General features: G+C 35.7%; 1 protein-coding gene across 1 annotated transcript; it reads right to left on the bottom strand.

Annotated features, from left to right (window-relative positions):
• Positions 1-3,097: 3,097 nt before the first annotated feature.
• Positions 3,098-21,206, bottom strand: LOC139115984 (uncharacterized). The gene is made up of 10 exons (XM_070678468.1): positions 21,065-21,206; positions 19,561-19,900; positions 14,431-14,652; positions 13,901-13,969; positions 12,231-12,443; positions 9,293-9,565; positions 7,690-7,767; positions 6,398-6,560; positions 4,872-5,891; positions 3,098-3,231 (listed from the first exon to the last, which is right to left on the bottom strand). Exons 2-6 carry the CDS (start codon positions 19,886-19,888, stop codon positions 9,474-9,476), a joined length of 924 nt encoding a protein of 307 aa, XP_070534569.1. The 5' UTR covers positions 19,889-19,900; positions 21,065-21,206; the 3' UTR covers positions 3,098-3,231; positions 4,872-5,891; positions 6,398-6,560; positions 7,690-7,767; positions 9,293-9,473.
• Positions 21,207-23,010: the final 1,804 nt, after the last annotated feature.

Raw genomic sequence — 23,010 nt, 5'->3', positions numbered from 1 at the left:
GGAAAATTTATTTTTGGCTAGCAGAATCCTCTACATTGGTTTTCTTTTGTAAATCTTTTTCGCTGAACTGCTCAACATTGAATTGCGTGTCCTTCCAATGGCGGCACTGCGTTCGTTTCCCATTAGGCATGACCAGGAAAAGTTTGTCGATTTTTAAAATTGGGTAGTCAACAGCCTGCATTGTGGCAATGATGCCCCAGTCCTGCATGCAATTCTTGCAGTGTACCTTACTGTGTTTGTACATTTCGTCTATTTGCTTTGGTTTTTTGTGTGGCAAGACCTTAATTCTCTCTTCGAAGGCCTCGTCTATGAGAATGCGGTGTGAATCCTTGAACACGCGTAAGTCTGTCGACAGGCATGCAAAGGTGCTGCATCTTTTACACTTGAACTCGACAGCTTCTTTGGGCGCTTCTTTTCGACGTTTGGCGATTGCAGCTGATTTTGCTTCTTCAAGTCCCCGACGCTCCACTTGATCTATAGCTTGAAGGTCGTTGATCCTATTCGCGAAGGATCTTTCGCTCATCCTCCGGATTTCTTGGATGGCTTTATACATCATGTTTTCTCGCATGTCATATTAAGCTGTTTTCGTTTCATGACACCAGTTTCCGTTACTGCTACCAGGAAAGTTTTTCCAGAATTGACTCTACTTCTTCCTGTTTTTTTCAATAGCACGATTACGAAGATAACATGAGAAGCAGTGATGATTTAAAGGCTTCACATTCTCAGAAAACGTTACCCTGAATTATATATATATATATATATATAATATATATATATATATATATATATATTATATATATATATGTATATATATGCGTGTGTGGTGTGTGTGTGTGTGTGGTGTGTTTGTATATAATATATATAATAGAAAATAGATTACTGAAAATCCTTAAAGTTGAGTGCAAGTATCTAAAATACTGCTTATTTATATCAGCGATTTGAAAATTACACTACTTTTTATTAAAGACAGTGGACAAAAATTTGCTGGGGAGGCTTAGTATTATGCTGACACAAAGTTAATGAAGAAATAATTGAAAACAAAAGGAAAGATAGCATTTTTCCAAGGAAATAATTAATAGTAATATATTTTACCTTTAGCCTATTTCATTGTTGGCATAATTGTAGCGAAAGACCAAGTTACAAAGCTGGATGTCGATACCTTCTTGACCAACACGTATACAGATGATGATACGATGATTGCATTCTTTGAACATCTCTAAAAGATTTCTCTGTTGTGACTCAGTCATCCCTAAAAAGGAACGTGCGAGAAGATTTCATCTCAGAGTTGACAGTTTGTCTTTTAACCCTTTCATCACTATGGGTTTGCCAAGGCCCATTGTTAACGATGATGATTGTTGACCTGTTTACGGAGAATTTGGGGAAATGAGGACGAATAGATCCACCCTTTGATCTACTGAGATTAATAGGAAAGTACCAACGTCTGATGGTAAAAGAGATCATGTATTCGGGAGTGACTTCAGCGCATGATCTAATCCAAGTTTCCCTGTTTACAGGGATTTGAACTACATTGTCACACACAATGTAAGAGCTAAGGGATAAACATCATTTGACTTATTACAAGTGCATGAAGTCGTGACATGTACTTTACACCTTATTTATTTCAATGATTTGGCTCCCCCAATTATATTCATTGGTGAGCGGTTCTATACACAGCTCACAGACATAAGGGTATAAGATGAAAATACTCGTTTACAGTTTGTTCAGGAACCCCGTCAGTGATTCACGGCTAACGTTCCAGCAGATGCTACTTGTTTCCAGGGTAATTGTACGATTAAAAAATTAGGGAATACCGACAAACGCATATATCAACACCAGTAAAATTAAGTTTAACGGAGAAAATGGCATTAGCAAACTAATGAAAATGGACACTTTACCAGGATTTTCTCCGCTTCCACCTCCTCCAACCAATACCCAGGATTCATCCTTCAAATCCTGCAGTTTTCTTCAATCCAACTCTTCAAGGCATAGCATGAAGCCCTGGTTTTGGTGAGAACAATGCAACGCGAATCCGGCTCTTCCTCGTAGGCTTTAAGGATAAGGTCACCAAGTTTTTCCAGCACAGGGTTTCTGTATCTTGCGTCACCTGCAACTTTTTCTAAGTCATTTTGATTCTCTGAAATGATGAAAAATTATAATTCAGATGATTGAAAAACAGAGAGTGTTTCCTCCTTTAGTTAAAACGACTGAAAAATAGAGAGTTTAGTTTCACTATATATTGTAGTAACAAAAGGATTTTGTCAAAACAATCAATATATTCATGCTGCATGCTTTTCTGATTAATACGCTTTGATGAGTCCCAGATAAATCACTGAAAGATTCACTTTGCATGTTCTCCTTTTCAACTGTCGCACACACAACACACACACACACACACACACACACACACCTACACACACACACACACACACACACACACACACACACACACACACACACACACACACGTAAGATCCAAAAGGGATAGCTGCAGGAAAACGTACGAGACCAGGAAAAATATTTGTCACTAGACTAACGCAAAATATTTACAAGTAAAACTATTTTATCCTTATTGGAGATATTTGTTGGAACTGCACTCAAAGGTCGCTTGAGACCCAATCGAGTAATGTAAACACTGTATCCAAGGTACAATGGTTATTGATGATAGTTAAAAGATGTTTGCCATAATCTACATCGTATAATATAAATATTGCAGTTGTGATGATGAGGTGCATCTAGATATCTATTGTATTACCCAAATATGTCTGTGAGCTGTGTATAGAACCGCTCACCAATGAATAAGCTTATAATGTTTGGGGCCAAATCATTGAAACAAAAAGGGTGAAAAATACATGTCATGACTTCATGAACTTGTAATAAGTCAAATGGTGTTTATCCTTTAGCTCTTACATTGTGTGACAATGTAGTTCAAATCCCAGTAAACAGGGAGACTTGGATAAGATCATGCACTGAAGTCACTCACGAATACATGATCTCTTTCACAATCAGACTTCGGTACAATGTTTTTAAAGAAGACACTCGCACAGGCGCAATTCCGACGACGGTTTCCCTTGATAGTATCTGATTTTTTACCTTTAAATATTGAAAGAGGTCTTCATCAAGTTTATCAAAACCTTGTCTTCTGGTCTCCAGGTTGTCAAAGTATTTGTTCAGACACTGCAAAGCATCCTTAGTCCGAGCGTCTTTGTTAACAAACAGTGAATCATTATATTTCTGAATATAAAGGAAATGCCTATTAGCCAGAAAATTATTTTATGGCAGAAATACACCACGCATGTAGTTCTACTACTTTCAATAAACATCTACAGAATTTGTTAAAACTGTATGTACTCGTTGTTATAAATATACATATTATTAGGGCAACAGTGTTGCATAGTAGCTTTTAAGCCCTTACCAAGTTTACAGCTTCAGTAAAAAGCAATTTAGGAAAATGTGTTTGATTTCTCATAGCTAATCCTTTGTAGATATGCATCTCAAATACTGAATTATATACACTGGAGCAAATTTCAAAACATAAAATATATAATTACATTCATGTTGACGTGTAATACTCTGATTTTATCATATACCATGCCCATATTGCTACATCCTAGTGACGTTCAACGTAAAATATCAGCCGTGATATTTCACGGTAAACGTCGAGATATGCACGATAAACGTCATCAGTTTTAGAGTTTTCCCGAACTACATTAGCAGTTTGTTGGTAAACAACGTAAACAACATAATGGCTGCCGCTCCCCACCTGCGAAGCGATGTCGCCGACGTAAAAACTTGAAGGGCTTCGATGAACACGGGTATTTCTGGTTGCAAAATACGGAAATACCACGTTGAGTCTTGAAATGTTTTCCCATGATATTTTTTTGGTCAAGTTCTAGCAAACATTCTGCTGTTCGCACGGCGCCGGCACTGTGCACGGTCTCCACCGAACAGGTAGTGAGCGCGTGGCGTGACAGCGACGTCGCGCGCGCGACGACTGTTGATATGGCAACTCTAAAGGTAAACTAACAAAATGGCGCCCCCTCTCCGCCCGAGCTCCGTGCCGTACGACGATCGATCCGATCGAAATCAGGATAGATTTAAAGCTGAGCCGTTTTTGATCGGTTACAGTTGTATATTAGCATATTGCACCTTAAAATGTTCCTTCTGTATGACGATATTTGTATCCCGATGTCTTTCTTCTTGGGTTTCATTGAGATATGGACGACTTGCAGCGATGTCGCGCGTGATGTTGACATCTTCCTCCTATACTTTATGAATGAAGCCTGTTCACATAAACATTCTGATATTTATGCGCAAGGCGTAATAAAGTAAAGCCTCAAAATTAAAGGTTTTTCGTTCTATTAGTAAAAATTCCCTAAAATTATGGGCATGGGTATATGATAAATCTGTTATTACCCAATATCGCCTGTTCCTTGTGTCGTATCAGCATTCGTGTCATTTGTACTGCGTCAGACACTCGACTTCGTCTCGTGTCTGACGCAGCACAAATGACACTCATGCTGATACGACACAGGAACCGGCGATATTGGGTAATAACCTCTAAATACTGCATAATTTAGCTTAGCTTACACAAAAAATAATAGACAGGGATCCTTTTGATAGATAAATACCCCCGAATGAACACAGAACAATTGTGTTTTAATGGCCTGCATCTTATAACCGTTCAAATTATTTTTAAATTACACTTTCCACTGAATTCAATATATGATAGATGTATATACAGCATGACTTTTGCAAAACAGTGTAACATGCTTTTCATATGACATCATCAAGATCTGAAGCTGCTTCAGGAACACCATTCTCACCAAAGCTAGAATATAAGATATACATAAAAACCAATTCTTATCACTTACCCTTAGATGATCTGTGCATGTCTTAAACATCCGTCTCATCCTGTCCACCGAAAGCGCAACAACGCTTTCTTTTCCAAGATTGACCACCCATTCCTCATAGGCTGGTGTTCCTCGTTCGTTTGGGGGTTTCAGAGCTTTTTGATCGATTTCTTTTGCAGCTGTGAAAATTTGAATACTAAATGTATAACGGTTGATTTCATGACTTCAGTAACAAATGTGGCAAGCATCAAGTCAGCCAGCAAATTTAGTTTCCAGTCAAAGTTCATGTCAACTAGATATAACCCTCTTGTGCGTTGAAAGGCAACACTAGGCCTTTGTAAGACTTCTCTTAGAACAATAGGACTTCAAGCTTATTTCTGATCATTGGAATAGAAGGGCGAAGAACTGAATGCACACAGCTTAGCTAGTCAAGAGGTTAGAGATCAACAAATTTCTTCACGTGGTTAAGTCAACAAATACTGACATAATTCAAACAAAAATACTGTAGCAGAGAAACACCCATTAAATCATATGTTCTCTGACACTTGGGTCCATAGGTTCCCTCCAGCTCAACTGGATACTTGTTCACAAGTGCTGAAATAAATTCATACTGGCAATGTAAACTTAACAGTATTAATAGAGATCATGTCTACATAGAACACATGCAAGGTTCATCACCTTCCCTCAGATCTCTAGGCAAATACAATACAGTAGCTGGGGCTTTCGATTTAACGGCATGCTTCACAAGTCATATGGGTTGACTAGACTGTGACTGTTACAAAAACCTACATACAATGTACTCTGATGAAGGAAAATAATAGTCATTGGGCTACAGAGAAAAGCACATTCAAATGAACCAAATTGAGATGAAGCAGCCTAGTGAAGTAATGTCATATTAACAGCATACATACATCATTAAGGTAAATGAAAGGAATTGGCATTTTACCTTCTGAGGAAAGCTAATAGTTTCAAGTTTTGACATAATTCCACTGACTATTTTGACGAACTGGTCTTCAACTCTGCCTTGAACACTGAGTAATTCTGAAGATAAACACAGAGAAAATCAAATCTAATTGGGTAAGCAATATCGATAGCTGCAAATTATTAAATGGAATTACTCGTTTGCTTTAATTGTTTATAAAAGTATTTCTGAAACATCACAATCATGGGTGAATTGACTATTTTGCTGCATTTGATATGGAAGCAATGGTCATAAAAATGGCTTATGATGAATCAAGTCGAAAGGGTGAATAGCTTTTCCCAGGCAATGCACAGAGTCACTTAAAGCTTTGGCAACTGCCTCAGGGACACAAGTATGCAGCGTTGTATATATACTCTGCGATTCATTTTAGGACAAAGAGCTTCGAGACTTTGGTAATAAACATAATTTGACTACATGGGCATACGTGTTTATCAAACTTGTTGATGGCGAAGGGGCCCGGGAAGTGACCCAGTATGATTTAGGTACATATTTCAGTAAAGAGTGAAATTTTATTTCTTACAAATAAAGTTGACATGTGCTCACAACTAATGTTGCATGTATTCACCTTCATCCGGTACAGGAACATATTGCTGCAGTTCGTTTTTGTTCTTCACAACAGTTGATATATTATCAGCATCAAGATTGGCACAGATCTTCATAATATGCTCCACTGCTTATTGCTGTGTTCTACTTTTGCCTACGCCAAGGGAAGCTGTCAAGCCTATTATCTATGACCATGTGAGATAATATTAGAATATTAGTGTTGTTACCCCTTTTACTGCCACACTTTGGTACATCCCAACAGTTTTCAATAGACCAGGGAACCTAAATATAGTGAAATGTGGATGGAAGTATTAACTTATCTATAGAGAGATGCAAAATTGTACATAAGATTTTTTTTTCCAAATAACAATTGAAATATTTCTACTGTAAATAAGTATGTGTCAGATTAATATTATATCAATCACTGATTTTATATGGTTGCGATACCATTGAATCTTATTGCACAAATGGACACATCAAGATCAAACAGTTCATAAGTATTGACCAACTCACCCACACATACACATGCAAACATTTTTTCATGCTGCTTATATGCACCATCAAAGATGTATGTTTTTATAGCAACGAGCGGTTTTACTTTTTGAGCTGCAATATAATAATTTTTATCAGAACACAATCAACATACAGTCTTAAGGTGTGTGACAATGCAAGAGTATTATCGATTTCTTTGTACTTGCATGTGTTAAAGTGCGTTAACAAAAAACCATGATGTAAGGCATTATGTGTTTTCATCTCCACTTTTTAAAAATACACCTAATAGAGTAACATTTGCTCTTTGTCCAGCTGATATACTTCATGACGAATCTCTGTCACAAACGACAAATACAGGTGATTGGGACAGAAATATCGCAATTTCCTTTCAGCATAGAGTTCTGAAACATTCCTCTATAAATGATCATCAGATGTAAGCAAAAAAGTATGTTTTCAAAGACATGTCGACAATAATGATACATGTCATTAATTCCAAAGCAAAAAGAAAACCTGATAAGTGAGCATTTTTTGTCACATTCATTTGAAGAAAAGAGTAATCTTGCACATTTATATCTTGAAATATTGTATTTGACACCACCTTTGAGTATATTATTCAAAAAGCTTTTAGTACCAGGTCTGTTGTCAAATTATAAATGTGAATAACAAAATATTTTCTTGTATTTCTGCTTGAATTGGCAAGTCCCCTTTGAAGATATATTCTTTGCTTTAATTAACAGTTTTATTGGTTATAATTTCTGATATGGATTGTTCAGAATGTACAGTGGTCATGGCTTTGCATAAAACACTTAAATTAATAGCTACCTGAGGCCTTGGTTGTTTGGGGTGATCTATCTTCATATCTCTGTACCTTGCCATGATGCGATTGTATGGTTCCAATTTCTGTGTGTGTTAAATGCAAGATTATGGTTACATGTATTGTACCAGCAGCTTTTACGGTTGCAGTAAGATTTATTGGACATTACTTCCTGCAATATCAAATGCGTTTGTAGATTTTCCTTTTAGAAAAAATGCTAGATAATATCTCAGTATCACACTTTCCACAAATGATTTCAGAAAAATCTTAACTTCCCTTAAAAGTACAGGAGAATGTAAAACAAATTATAGTAGCAAGCATAAAGCTGACAAATTTGTAGTTTACCATTGTTAAGAATTAGTCGATTTTTGTTCTCGAAAAAAAGCTTATTTGTCTGAGGTAAATTCATATGTTATCTTTGAAAGTTCCTTTGCAGAAGGCAGTCTGAGAGGTCGCCTTGCATTTGCTCCGTACACGAACAAAAACGCCGTGTTCGTCCTTCACTCAACGGACGACAAGAAAGATTGACAACTCACCCACAGCGTATTGATATTATTCCAGAAGTAGTTCAAAAACTTAAACATGGAATCGTTATGGAAAACTTCTTGCACTTTGCACAAAAACCCGAATCCTTTGCTTGTTTATGTTAAAAGTATACTATGCCCAAATATTTTTCTTTGTTCGGCGGAGGAAAATACTCATGACGTAATGACAATGTCAACACTCGTCTACGACTCATGGTGACACGGTCATTACGTCAAGAATGAACAGATATGAACTGAATGTGCTCACGTGTTTTACAACAGGTTTCATTAATAGAAGAACGCCTCACAGAATTATATGTAGCAGGTGTCACCAACTTTCTCGCAGTACTCTCAGAAAAAAAATTACTAATTACAAAACTTTATTTAATATGCGAATGAGCTGTTTGTTAACTTAACACTGCTCAGTACAATTATATATATATATATATATATATATATATATATATATATATATATAATATATATATATATATATATATATATATATATATATATATATGATTAATATTTGTTGCATGTATCATTAAATGTGCTGCAGGAATGTCAAAGCTATAACACTGATTACAAAAGTTCATTAAATATGCAAACGAGCAGATAATTTATATGACACTTACAGTATCATCATAATTATTTGAGATTGTCGTCGCTGAAACGTTTTATGAATTTTTGTTCAGTATTTCTTGATATATGTCGACACTGCCATTTCTGTCTTCATAGGAACCATTATTCGAAAAAATGATATGTCATAACTTCATTAATATGCAAGCCACACTTACCAAAATCTAATCAGTTCTTTCAATAAGCATATGCTACCTCTCTACTAAATCTGACTTGAATATTTTCAGGCATTTTTGAGTTATCGTGTAAACAGACAGACAGACAGACAGACAGACACACACACAGACAGACAGACAGACAGACAGACATCGCTATGACATTAACTCACGTGTGTGAACACGTTAGCTAAAAACATTTCAACCAGTTAATGTATGGTAATTTTATGATCAAAACAAAGATAGATAATGAATTATTTTTTTCGAGGCTACCATGATCTTCGGTTACACACCTGTGTGTGATGGCATTCATCAAATATTAGCATAGTGAAAACAGACAGGGAACTGATGATGTTGTCTTTCAGGGCATTCACCAAAATCTGGGCCGTCAACACCATGACGTCATAACCATCTTCAACACCTCTGCCATGGGGATGGTAGTGGTATCTCCTGTCAACTGGATTACCCTGTAATTCATTGGAATGAGGTACTTCTTAAACACATTCCCTGTTGTTCAACCAGTGGTCTTTGATTCACAAGGAACACTATTCTGTTAGGTGTGTTTGCTTAATGATAAAAGAAAAAACAAGAACACGACTGACATAAGAATTTATTTTGCTTACCCAAACAGTTCAAAAGTCAGGAACAATTCAAACTTCACACGCATATGCTGTGAAGAGAGAAATTGGTTATGTGACGAGGAATAGTAAAATTGCTTCAGAACATGTGAATGGCACAGATGAGATCGAGTGCTTCTTCCATATAATGCATGAGATACTTCTATAATAACTTAATTAATATGTCTACTATTATTGCAAGAACATTAACGGTAATAATTAATACATGGGAAGTCAGTGGCATATCAATTCTTCTCACACCGATGACAGGACATAACTCTAACACATGAATATTTTCAAGAATATGTGCATTTATGAGAGAAACAAAAACAATTTAAGCTCCAAGCAGCGTTGGCGGGGCCCAAGCACTTGCAAACACTGGCAAAAGGTACCAGAACGATTATGATAACACTTGAATGATAACACGCAATGATAACACTCCAATGCTGATGGGTACTACAAACAATGAAATTAAAAGTTTGTCGCACTTTTGGTTACTGAATTTTAGGAACATTTATGAATCGAGGTCAAAGGTCGTGTGGGTCTCTTAAGGATTATGACAAAAACATGTTCCAAACTTTATCCATGTATACCAAAAATCAGACCTGTAGCTTTATTGGCTAGTGCAAAACGAGAAATGCACATAATTAATGAAGTACAGGTTTTGGGGCAATAACATCCCTCACTACTGACTATGAAGGGTTTACAACCAGTGGTTACTTATTTATAGGCATATATGCATATATGAGGTCAGAGGTCACCGAGGTCAAATGACATTTTGTCAAAAAAATTCCAACCATAATTATCCGCATGTATTATTTATAGGCATTTACAGGCATATTGATGATGAAAGGTAGTGTGGGCCTGTTGGATATTGTGGCAAAAAGATTGTTTTCCCAAATTTATACCTGTGTACCAAACTCAGACATCTAGCGTATTGGCTAGCCCAGAATTAGATATGCGCACAAGTGATGAGCCATAGGATATGGCACCACAAGGTCTTCCATAATACCAAATATGAAGGATGTAGTAATTTTGTCTTTAGAGTTATGGAGATACCTATGTGTATATTTGAGGTCGAAGGTCATTTAGGTCATGTCAAATTTTGTCAAAAATTTGTATACCACAGTTATTGCTATGTACCAAAAATCAGATCCCGATATCAATTGGTAAGCCTAGAGTTAGATATGCACATATATATTGAGGTACAGGATATGCTGCCATAAGCTCTCCCATCATACCAAATATAAAGGGTGTAGCACTTGTGGTTAATGAGTTATGGTCATATATGTGGTCAAAGGTCATCGGGATCATGTGACATTTTGCAAAATTTATTCAATAGTTATCCCGATGTACCAAAAATCAGACCTCTATCTTTATTCGTCAGCCTAGAATTATATGTGTGCATAATAAATGAGATATAGGGTGTTTCGTATCATACCAAATATAAAGCGGGTAGCACATGTGGTTACTGAGCAATGGACATATATGTATATTTGAGCTCAAAGGTCATCGTGGTCATGTGTTGTTTTGCTAAACAAATTGTAGTGCACAGTTATCCCTATGTACTGAAAATTAGACCTCTAGCTCCATTAGGAACCCTATTATTAGATAAATGCAAAATTAATGAGGTACAGTATTTTGTCAGGGTCAAAGGTCAGAGGTCCAATGTTATATTGCATAATAACCCTCCCGGACTCTTACATTGTCAGAATAAGCCATTGCCATAGCTTAGCATAGGTATAGCACATTGAAAAATGTGAAAAATATTACTTTAAAAATCTTCTTCTCTTGATCAAAATGGCTTGTGCCCTTGAAATTTTTCAATCAGGATCCTTGACCTATGACCTACAAATGTTGTTAACTGTACCTTGATTGATTAAATCTTATGCAAATGAGATGAATTTAAATGTTTCAATTCAAGATAACTGCTGGCTCATGTGACCAGTTGGCATGGTAACAAAGTAAATAATTTTGCCTTTGAGTTTTAGCTATGTGTTAAATTGCAAGTCATTTGGTGCAATGCTTTTTGAATATGAGCCGTCATATGTGAAAGTAGGTCAAAGGTCATCCAAAAATTGCGAAAATAATTTGTCCCATACTTTTCCCTATGAACTAAGAACCAAACCTGTAGCCCCTGTAGTTCCTGAGATACATTGATTTTGCATAATTCATAAGTTATGGAAAAATATCAATTTAATCACTTAAAAATCTTCTTCTAAAAAAACGGCAAGGTCAATGACCCTAAAATTTAGCACATAGCATCTTACTACAATGCTTTACAAAAGCTGCTAAACGTTTTTGGATTGGTCAAATATTATGCAAATTAGGCAGATTAAAATATTTCAATCCAAGATTGCAGCCAGGTCATGTGACCAATCAAATTTTGTAGACCCAGGTGCACGAGTACTCATTCGACTCTATTAGCTCTGCAAGTTTGAAGTTGCTGCGCTCAGCGGTTTCTGAGATCTAGGTGAGCAAAGAATTGCGGGGGAAGTAGAAGAAGAGAAGAAGGAAGAAAGCTGAATTCCTGTAAAAACAATAGGGGCCCAAGCCCCTATGGGCTTGTGCCCCTAATGATTGCACTTGGTCATGAGGTGTAAAACAACAATACCTGTAAATCCTTTCGTTAGGTGGCGCTGCATGATATACAGGGCAGTGATCGTTTTACCACTTCCAGTAGGAGCACAGATGATGGTGTTTTTGCCTTCGAAAACAGGCTCTACCAATTCCATTTGATACTTCCTTCGCTCGAAAGTCTCCCATTGTGGTTCATCAATACTGAATTCCAAGTTATCCGTATCTCCAGTGTCATTAACATCTTCGCCTAGTGAGGGTAAATGAAAACTTATTAAACATTTTTCATGGATCAAAGATTTTTTTAAATTGTAACAAAAAAAATTGGAACGAACTATTTGGCTTTTATTGTTTTACACAAAATCATCTCTAATGATGATAATAAATACACAAATTCTTCCAACAAAGTTTTTAATAGAGTATCCGTGAACATGTGTTACGTTCAATATCAAAGTAGAGATTTGTTGGCCGCTAGTTAGGTTATCAGTGTACCAACTTTGAAATTTACTGCACACGTAGTTTACATCCGAAAGTCACAAAACATTGCCCTATAAATTTGCATATTCATCACCCTTTAAACAAATCTGCATTAGGTCAGCACTAGGGCCTCTCAAACATATATTACAACTGTCTCACCAGGGATTATGAAGAAGGAGATTTTTGATTTCTGCCATATATATATATATATATATATATATATATATATATATATATATATATATATTATATATATATATATATATATATATATATATATATATATATAATATATATATATATATATATATATATACATACAGTGGTGAATGAAAAGTACAGTGGTGAATGAAAAGTGTATATATACATATATATATATATATATAATATTTCAAACAATATATATATATATATATATATATATATATATATATATATTATATATGACGCATGTACACATCAAATATGAAGTTTGTTAAGTAATTTGAGTGGATAGGTACATACATACATACATACATACATACATACATACATACATACATACATACATACATACATACATACATACATACATACATACATACATACATACATACATACATACATACATACATACGTACATATACACATACATACGTACATACATACATACATACATACATACATACATACATACATACATACATACATACATACATACATACATACATACATACATACATACATACATACATACATACATACATACATACATACATACATACATACATACATACATACATACATACATACATACATACATTCGAACATACATGAGTACGTACGTACATAAATTGATTATCATACAATGTCATGCATACACACGAACATACAGACTGAAAGCGGACGCCAGACAGATATCCATTGTAATATATTCTATAGATCATAGTTTATACAGTAGCTTAAATGAGACCACTTTTCTTTGTTAACAACATTGGAAATAATGCATGTTCAATATTAAAAAACAATTAAGAGAGTGAAAAGTAACATCATATACAAGTTTCAAACTAACTAAAGAAAAAGTGAAAGTTAGCAGAAAAGGTACATTTAACTTACAGATAAGAAAATTTAACCAACAATGCCATACCTTTGCATAACAGAAATTTCCATTTTAATATAATATTTGTGTCTTGGATCGTTGTCAAACGTACGAAAAATGAATGAATCTTGCTATGCAACATTTTGACTAACCTGGATATGTTTGCTCTTGTATTTCAATAGGACTGCTGGAACACTTACGGCGTTTACTCGGTGGTGAACCTGTCAATACAGTAAATTGCAAGTGGAAATGTTAGGGTTGTCAATAGTATAGCTTCAAACTTACGATTTTCATTTACATATGACCAAAACGTTAAATGCTTAACTTGAATCAAAACTGATTTAATGATCCCTTTAAAGGTTTCCCTTAAGACAGGCAATAATGATTTTATCAATTTGTATGTGATGTAAAATATTTGATTATCTTGTCATTGTAGTCATGCATATGCTTTCTGAATGTATAGGGCGCAGGAAACTGACAATACCAACACAGACTTAAGAATATCTTTGTGAACAAGTAAGTGGTTCATTTGCATACTTTGTAGATGAAGTTTGATTTATCTTCAATAAGGTTACGCTAGGCACGATGATTTGTGAAGTACATTTGCCTTATACTAACTCAAAGTATGTCAAACTCAAAAATAAAAAAACTAGAAAATCTGGATTGAAACAGTTTTGTGTACCTGTACTATCCGCTACTTCCTCCTGTTCTTCTTGAAGGTGCTGTATTTGCTGTGCGATGTGTTCGTCCTGTGCTCGATGTAAACTGTGGTCGTCTATGTGCTGTTGCACGCTTGTAGTTTCACCTTTAGGATCTTGCATTGGTCTTGTTATCTCTCTGTGTACTGCAGCTGAACTCCGTTCACAGCTGGCTGTAATACCGCAATGAAGCGAGTCTTGGGTATCTATTGTTTTGTAATAAAAACAATGTATCGTTGAAATGACTGAAAAAATACAAACTTAAGGTATTTTGCTAGCTCGATATCAGGGAAGCAAGACTGCAAACCATCCCCTATCTGATCTACAAGTCGAACTGATGTACACATAGTTCATTTTAGGGAGTTATTTCAGCTATAGCCTAGGTATCTTCCAGGGTTTAATTCCTAGCGATTACTCTCTAGCTTATCGTCGAATGCATACTTTTCTTTTATACTTTTCTTTGGTATGTTCTTTCTATGGGAAAAGGTTGTACAAACCCTAGCCGTACCATGTTTGTGAAGGGGGAAGAAAGATTGCGTGGTGACCTTCATTATAGAAAAAAAAAACAAAGAGGAGAAAGAGAGAGCATGGAGGGAGCTCAGAGGAAAATATAGCATTTCAACTTGATAGATATCCTAATACACACTTGAACTCAGCTCATTGATTGGTAGACATGATCTTTGTTATTCTGTGTATGATTCTTAAATTTCAATCATTATTGTACAATCATGACAGTTACGCCATCCATTTTTTTCGGTTAGTCTTTCTCATTACATGTAATTTGAATTTGAGAGGGCAGATGCCTCATCTATTGAAGCCATGGATTAACATTTGATACAGAGTTTTGATAAATGGAATCTCACTCCCATGAGGACCTGTGGTCAGATTTCTCACACTCGTTTTGGATATTTTGTCTCACACGAGCCTTGGAGTGTGGGATTATTTTCACACATGACCACAAAATGCGTAACTTCATACTGGAAACATTGAATGTTTAACTGTATCAGCGACTATCATACTTCGTGGTCATCTATAGTATTCCGTCGTTGCCACTAACGCGAACCCCGTGGCGAGGTCCACTCCCTATACTTAAACTTCTGCTTTGGACGAGATGTCCAACAGAAAAAATTGGCGATATGTTTCAAGGGGTTTAGGGAGCCTTCAGTAATTTCAGAGGGTGGGCCAGGGGAATTCCGCGCGCACCTGTACTGTAAAATGTGACCCTCTCTCATCCTTGAGTCTAAAATGTGACCCCTTGTCCGGCATTCTGAAACCTGACCCTCCACTCAAACACTGCAGTTTTCTCCCTAGGAATAACTTAAACCAGTATAGCTAATTTCCATAACAATTAGGGACTGCCCCAATTAGCATGGGGAGGGCCGGGGATTTGGAACGACGGTGCTAAAAAAATCTTGACCCTCCCCTGACATTTTCTCCAAAAAAATCATGACCCTCCCCAAACGTAAGGCTGGAAAATGTGTGACCCCACTCCAGTTTCAAAAATACATTCTCGAGTTCCGTAAAGCCTCGAATAATTATACAATTTATTACGGATGTAGCATTTTGTAGAGTTTGACAGGATGTACAAAAGACACAATGATGAGATAACCAATTTTACAAATGACAAAAAATACAGATCTACAGGTATCTTTGCCCTGGTATGGTTTCCACAGCTTTTAATCTTTGATACACAAACTGGTTCACAAACAAGAGATACTCGAAGAATAAAAATTAATACTTTTTCCGGCAAACATTGAAACTTATGCTGTGACTCTAAGATAAACAGTACAGCATCTTATAATTCAATAATAAGAGTGTGATTAGTAAAAACAAGGTTATAAATTAAAATCTATCGCAAAACATTATTTTAGTCCATATCGCCATATATCCATAATTACATTCAGAGAATAACAAAGAAGTTCTGCGAAATATTAATCCTGGGTTTACAACTATGCCAGTAGATGTTGATGATATTAACATTGAGAGTCTAGCATCATTTAAAAAGAGATCTCAGATATTTAAAAAAAACCACATTTTTAAGTTACATTTTGTAACAAAAGAAGCAAAACTTAAAATATAGATATGAAAGTCACTTATACTGATAATGATGATGATGATGATGATGATGATGATGATAAAAGTAATGATTACAGCAGTAAAGAAAAATGTGAACATGTTGGCGAGGAGGACAATGGCGATGATGAGGGCAATGACGATGAGCAGGACAATGACGATGAGGAGGACAATGATGAAGATGAGGACAATGACGATGATGAGGACAATGATGATGATTAGGACAAATGACGATAAAGAGGACAATACGATAAGAAGGACAATGACGATGATGAGTACAACAATGATGATGAAGACAATGATGATTACGAGGACAATGACGATGAAAAGGACAATAACGATGATGAGGACGATGATGATGATGAGGACAATGACGATGATGAGGAAAATGATGATGATGAGGACAATTATGATTATGAGGACAATGATGATTATGAGGACAATGATGATTATGAGAAATGACGATAGGAGGTCAATGATGATGAGGCACAATGACGATGATGAGGACAATGATTGTGATGAGGACAATGGTGATGATGAGGATAATGATGATGATGAGGATAATGATGATGATTAGGACAATATGATGAGGATAACGATGATGATTAGGACAATGATGATGATAATGGAGAGAAATGTGATTAAAATGGGGAACAATTGTAGTTGAGATATTAATAGGAAAGTAGAACTGATATGTTCAGAGAGTTGCAATGTAGTGGAGTGGTAGGTGATGAATGTTCATTATATAGGAAATAAAAGAGGAATTTACGTTCAGTCCCTTCGTTTAATGCATTGAGTATAAGATACAGACAAAATTACAGGAGGAGGGAAGGCGTTGTGAGAGGGAGGGTTGCACTTTATCACACAGGCATTTGTGAAGGGTCTTGCATTTGCGGGAGGGTCACCACATTTTGCGCAAGTATAAGGTGGTTAGATGTGCCTGATAAAGTGCTTCACCCAAAAATATCAAATCATAATACATGCTGGGAGTCTATCAGGAAAAGTATTCACAATTTTCCCCATATAACAACCTTTATCTGTTTGATGATATCTGAAATAATGTAATTTGCTTGAAATGGGAAGTAAAACGTGCATGTATGTACAAGAAATTGGATTTTTGGATTTCATTGAAAATGTTGATTTACTATATATGGTAGTCTATGACAAAACTATGAATATTTTTTTTCCAATACAAAAATAGGTAAATATGAGTATTTATGTACGCTTGAATATTTATATGAATATACTTGATTATACTAATGTGGTTACGAATGGATGTGTATGCAAGAAATTGGATTCAGGAATTTCACCGAAATGATGATTCACTATATACGGTAGTCTATGACAAAACTGTGGATTTGTTTTTCGAATACAAAAATAGGTAAATATGTGTATTTATGTATGCAGGATAATTCATATTAATGCACTTGATTATACTATGGTAGTTACAAATGGATGTGAGTGCAAGAAATTAGATTATCGAATTAAACAGAAATGTTGATTCACTATATGTTATGATGAAACTATTTTTTTTTCTGATACAAAAACAGGTAAATCTGTGTATTTATGTACTCTTCGTTATCCATATTAATGTACTCAATTAGACTAGGGTGCTTACAAATTGATGTGTGTGCAAGAAATTGGATTTTGGAATTTCACCAAAATGTTCATTTGCTATACAAAGTAGTCAAAGAGACAAGTATGATTAATTTTTTGCCGATATTAAACATAAAACTTACAATATCTGTGCATTTATAGACATTTGATAACTGATATACATTTTGCCATCTGTACCATATCTGTTTGTCTCATGACTTTCATCGGTTTGAACTGTTCAAGGTGTTTAATGCAGGATACCACTGCATCTTCTTTGCTTGTGAAGCTTGACGATAATGTGTATGAATTAAGGAGAATCGATGTATCTTGTCGGCAATTTTCTATTCAGGAATTATCAAATTGACATTCAAAGGTTTTGTCGTAAATCATCTTCTGTCCAAAGTGACCCTCCCGTAAGATAGGTTTATAAAAAGTGCACTTCCCCTTGGACAGTTTTCTAAAAAGTGACCCTCCCCTAACTCCCCAAGCAAACCCCCCTGTAATTACTGAAGGCTTCCTTATTTTCATCAGTTATTTGGTAAATTCGGCCGTCTTTTGTTAGTCTGTCAACAACAACGTACAACATTGTGTAAAAATAAAATCGTGACAACGCTGTCGTCTGCCATCGTATTCTGACATGCTCACTTTGTAGTTCTGATCCGTGTGTCATGCCATTGGAAAATATGTTGCGCGTGCAACGAAGGCTGATTATTTTCCAATCAGAGCTCGTGTAATATATACTGCAGAGTGTGGGAAGATTTCTGAGAGTGTGGGATCGATTTTTTCCCACACCATCGATTAAAGCTCCCAGTGGCAAGGAATGTGAGAATATTGATTCCCTAGTGGTGTGGGTCGCGCCACAAAGGACAACGGGTAATTTTGTACAATATTTTTCAAGAACTGCGCATCTTTAACCAAGCACGCAAGCAGCCCATTTCAGGAGTAAGATACGCTTATAATGCTCGAGTAAATCGGCATTGTAATGTATGAGTACAGGGGAAGGGTCATCTGAAATTGAAAAACTGCAGTTTTGAAATTTTCTGATGACCCCTAGGATTCCCCGGCAATAATAGTGAAAATTCAATTCTATAACTCTCGAATTTGTCATGATTTCGTTGCAACCATTTTATATTGAGGAAAAATGGTTTTTTTTCCTCGAATGTACCGTCGAAGAAACTCTACGCAGTTATGAGCTGTCACGATTATTTATGTCACGATGTGATAGGTTTATTAATACTTAGCTAGGGGGTGAATGAAACAAAGAATAGATATCAATAAGGAAAACGGAGATTCCTGACAGGTCTTACAATAGGTAGAAGATATGCAGTAATTGATCTTACATGGGAATACTCATTAAAAAACAAAATGGCGGACATCATATTCAGTATAATACAAGTATAACACAGGCACTTCAGAAACTAACAGTTGTCTAACATTACACCTACCTGTTGTTTGAACACTCGATGTGGTGTCTGTGGATTGTGACTCTAGACGGCTTGGTCTATTATCCCTCAGAAAGCCGTCCACCTCCTCAACAAGAGGAAGACGTTGAATTGTTGAAAAAAGATCCTTGAGAAGTTTGAGATTACCAAGTGATATGAGACCCTTGTCCTCCAGTTTTATGAAAATGTCCGTGGCATCATTCAATTGTTCAACCTCATTCTTCTGAAGCTGGTCTGGTTCTAGTAAGTCTTTCAACTTTTTCACCTCTGCAGGTTTTAACTTTGAATCCAAGCTGAAATACAGCTTTCGCAGCGGATTCAAACTTGTCATTTCGTCCTTCACCTTACGAATACGAATGGAAAAATTTTACTGCAAACAGAACCCCCACAGTGTTACAGAACTGGTGGTAAGTACATGTTATTCTAGTTGCACCTAGTAGTACCAAAGTGATAACCTCGATATGACAAACACAAACAGTGCAGCACATATAGACAACACACAAGAACTGGTAAACACAAAAAAGTCAAATTCGTACAAGAAAAGTAAAAAATAACCGTCAAGGACACTGTGCTCACATTCGACTTGAATTGGTCCATTCAATACACATTTAAAGCAGAAAAACAAGAATGATAAAAGCAAATAACGTCAGCAACTTAGATGCTGGAGGTCAACTTTAGGAACATGCATGTCAATTTCTATAGCAATGGGACGAGCAGATTCTACGTACAACACGATTGAAACTAAATTGGGATAATTGGATTGGCACAATTTCTCAAAAATTTAAGGAATTTGTTTAATATTACACCATATTTACTAACATCTTTAAAATTTTATTCAAAATTTGCGATGTTGTGCTCATGTCATGAGTAAGAATCATCGCATGACTGTATCTAATGCAATCTTGTTCAATACTTATGAACAATATTTATATTTGAATGAAAATATGCGAACTTGTCTATACTTTCTTTGATACTGAAATACTAGTTTTAAACTCGATTTGTTACTTTTCCCCAACCAAAATGAAGTTTTTCGATGGATTTACGGTTTGTTTAGTCAGGGTCATTTCAAAGTGCCCTGACTACATTTAGTGTTTACTAAGGGACATTTTAAAAGTGCCCCGACTCAAAGTCATTAATTAGATAAATTTTATGCATTTTGTCTCGTTTTTTTATGACATTTACTTAAAAATACCACCTTTTCATAGAAATGAATACGATTTAAGGGATAAACAATAATTGACGTGATTTTGTTGTTTTGTTCGATGAAAATAATATTTTAATTTTTACAGTTTTCTACCATTTTGTAAAATTTAAGCTGTAAAAATTTCGACGTCATCAAACTTTCGTTATAATTTCTCTCATCCAATTATCCCAATTTACTTCCGATCGTGTTGTACATAGGCAGATGTCAATAAAACAATAAATCAGCCAGAGAAGGCTTGACAAAAAGAAAAGGTGGGAGCGTGGGGAAAAATGTAAAAGGGATCAGGTAAAAAACTAATTTTACCTCTTCAATCTTCTAGATCCATCCCTTGGTATTGACCATGTTCACATAAAGAGCTACAACCGCCAAATGGCAAGAAATGTAAAACGTGTCAACTATTTACAGCCCTGGGGATTTTTTTAATTCATGCTATCAATGCTATCATTCGACTGTATACAGCACTTACGTTAGTTACATTTAGTGAAATGCCTTCCACTATAGGGGTGATTATGACATCAGGAATTATCCTGGATCCAAATTTCTTATCAGTTTTTGTGTGACGTGCATGGAAAAGTTGGAAAAATTGGTCTGCAAATTAACCTCAGCTTTGATTTCTTGGTCAACGTTTACTACAAATTAATACCGAATATGACAACATTGTGTTTACAGCCTTCAAAACTCACTAACAACATATCCTTGTTTGGTATAGGTTATTTAAGGTCATAGACTAATTTAGGGGGTTTCCAAATATTTTTAATAGAATATTTATCTAATATTTATCTAATATATATCTCTATATATTTATCTAATTACGTCCCTTGTGACTTTTATACCAAAATAAAAAGCTATCAGACAAAGTCGTTTTTGAGAACGAGTTTTCTTGATCAAAAATGACAAAATTGTCTTTAAAATACAAATTTGCATATACCAGGGCAATTTCCACATATATCCAACTATTGTCATCCCTTGTCATCTGCATACTAAATATAAAAGCTGTCTGTCCAGCGATTTTAAAGAAAAAATATTTTAAAGACTTTTTGACGATAAATGATAAAAATTGTTCAAAACAGTAATTATGCCCAATTGTGTCGTACTTAAAACAAATTAGAAGACTAACACCCTTGCAAACATTCAAGCAAAATTTGAGGGAAATTGGACGAGCGGTTTCAGAGAAGAAGAATTGTTACTTAAAATGAGGAAAAATGCCTAAAAATTTAGCAAAACTACAAAATTCATGATATCTTCACGATATTATAAAAACTGAGTAAGGACCATCTAAGGTACTTGCATACTAATTTTCAAAGCAATCAAAACAGCGGTTCTTGAGTTAGTAATTTTTGACCATCTCATTTGCATAATTTAGGCAATGCAAACTTCATTTGAGCAAAATCCCGACTATAGACCTTGATGCATCCACAGCAAATACCAAGCTAAAAAGTGCAGCGGTTCACGAGTTTTTGATATTCACGGTCATACATACATACATACATACATACGTACATACATACATACATGCAGACAGAAAGGCAGACAGACAGACAGACAGACGCCATCGAATGTGTGCTTACAATTTTTCTCGTATTCTTATTCATTTTCATATTCGCAATCGTATTCATTTTAGAGTCACTGAGTATAATTCCCTTGAGATAGTTCCATGGAAAAGGTGTACGGGTATGTGCCGTCCGAATGGTTCAATTTTTCGTGAAAAAATCCCTAATCATTGGGCAATGTTTCTTCTGGAAATACAACACCACATGGGTCGATGAGAAAGAAAATGTCCCGTGCTTTAGGAAAACCTTCACATGCAACCGAATGAAGGTGAAAATTCCGCAAAGTTGTCAATCAAATCACTATTTTTAAAACACACAAACAAAAAATGTTCTTCAAAAGTTTTCATTTATCTTGACATGAGCATTTTTTTGACAGCAGAGAGCCTTCCGCATCGAACGAGGTAACTGAATGCAGGATTGTTGTTAAATGTTTCGACTCGAATGGGCAGTTTTATTTGCAGGCAGGAGAAGTCCGTTTTATACCTTTGTGGATAGTCTACGTATAAGAACGTTTGAATGTAGCTTAACTCTACACTAAAAGTAACCAGTCCACATATGCCTGTGGGTGGGCGGCCTTTGCCGGTGTCAAACAGACCTGCCACTCATAGCTAAGCAGCAGTGCTTGTAGCACAAGCACTGTCGTCACCGCGCCGAGGTAACGTAAACACTGTAATATAAGGGTAACTCAAGGTGTCACTT

The sequence above is a fragment of the Ptychodera flava genome, chromosome 2 (genome assembly GCF_041260155.1).
Source record: "Ptychodera flava strain L36383 chromosome 2, AS_Pfla_20210202, whole genome shotgun sequence".
Classification (NCBI taxonomy): domain Eukaryota; kingdom Metazoa; phylum Hemichordata; class Enteropneusta; family Ptychoderidae; genus Ptychodera; species Ptychodera flava.
This window is presented reverse-complemented; position numbering and strand designations above follow the sequence as displayed.

What these genes read in the sequence shown, in the direction of transcription:
- LOC139115984 (XM_070678468.1), bottom strand. Translation starts at nt 19,888, where the DNA reads ATGACAAGTTTGAATCCGCTGCGAAAGCTGTATTTCAGCTTGGATTCA. An exon ending in ATCGAGTGTTCAAACAACAG is followed by an intron (nt 14,653 to 19,560) that starts GTAGGTGTAATG and finishes ACAAAACAATAG; the next exon opens with ATACCCAAGACTCGCTTCAT. An exon ending in GGAAGTAGCGGATAGTACAG is followed by an intron (nt 13,970 to 14,430) that starts GTACACAAAACT and finishes CTGTATTGACAG; the next exon opens with GTTCACCACCGAGTAAACGC.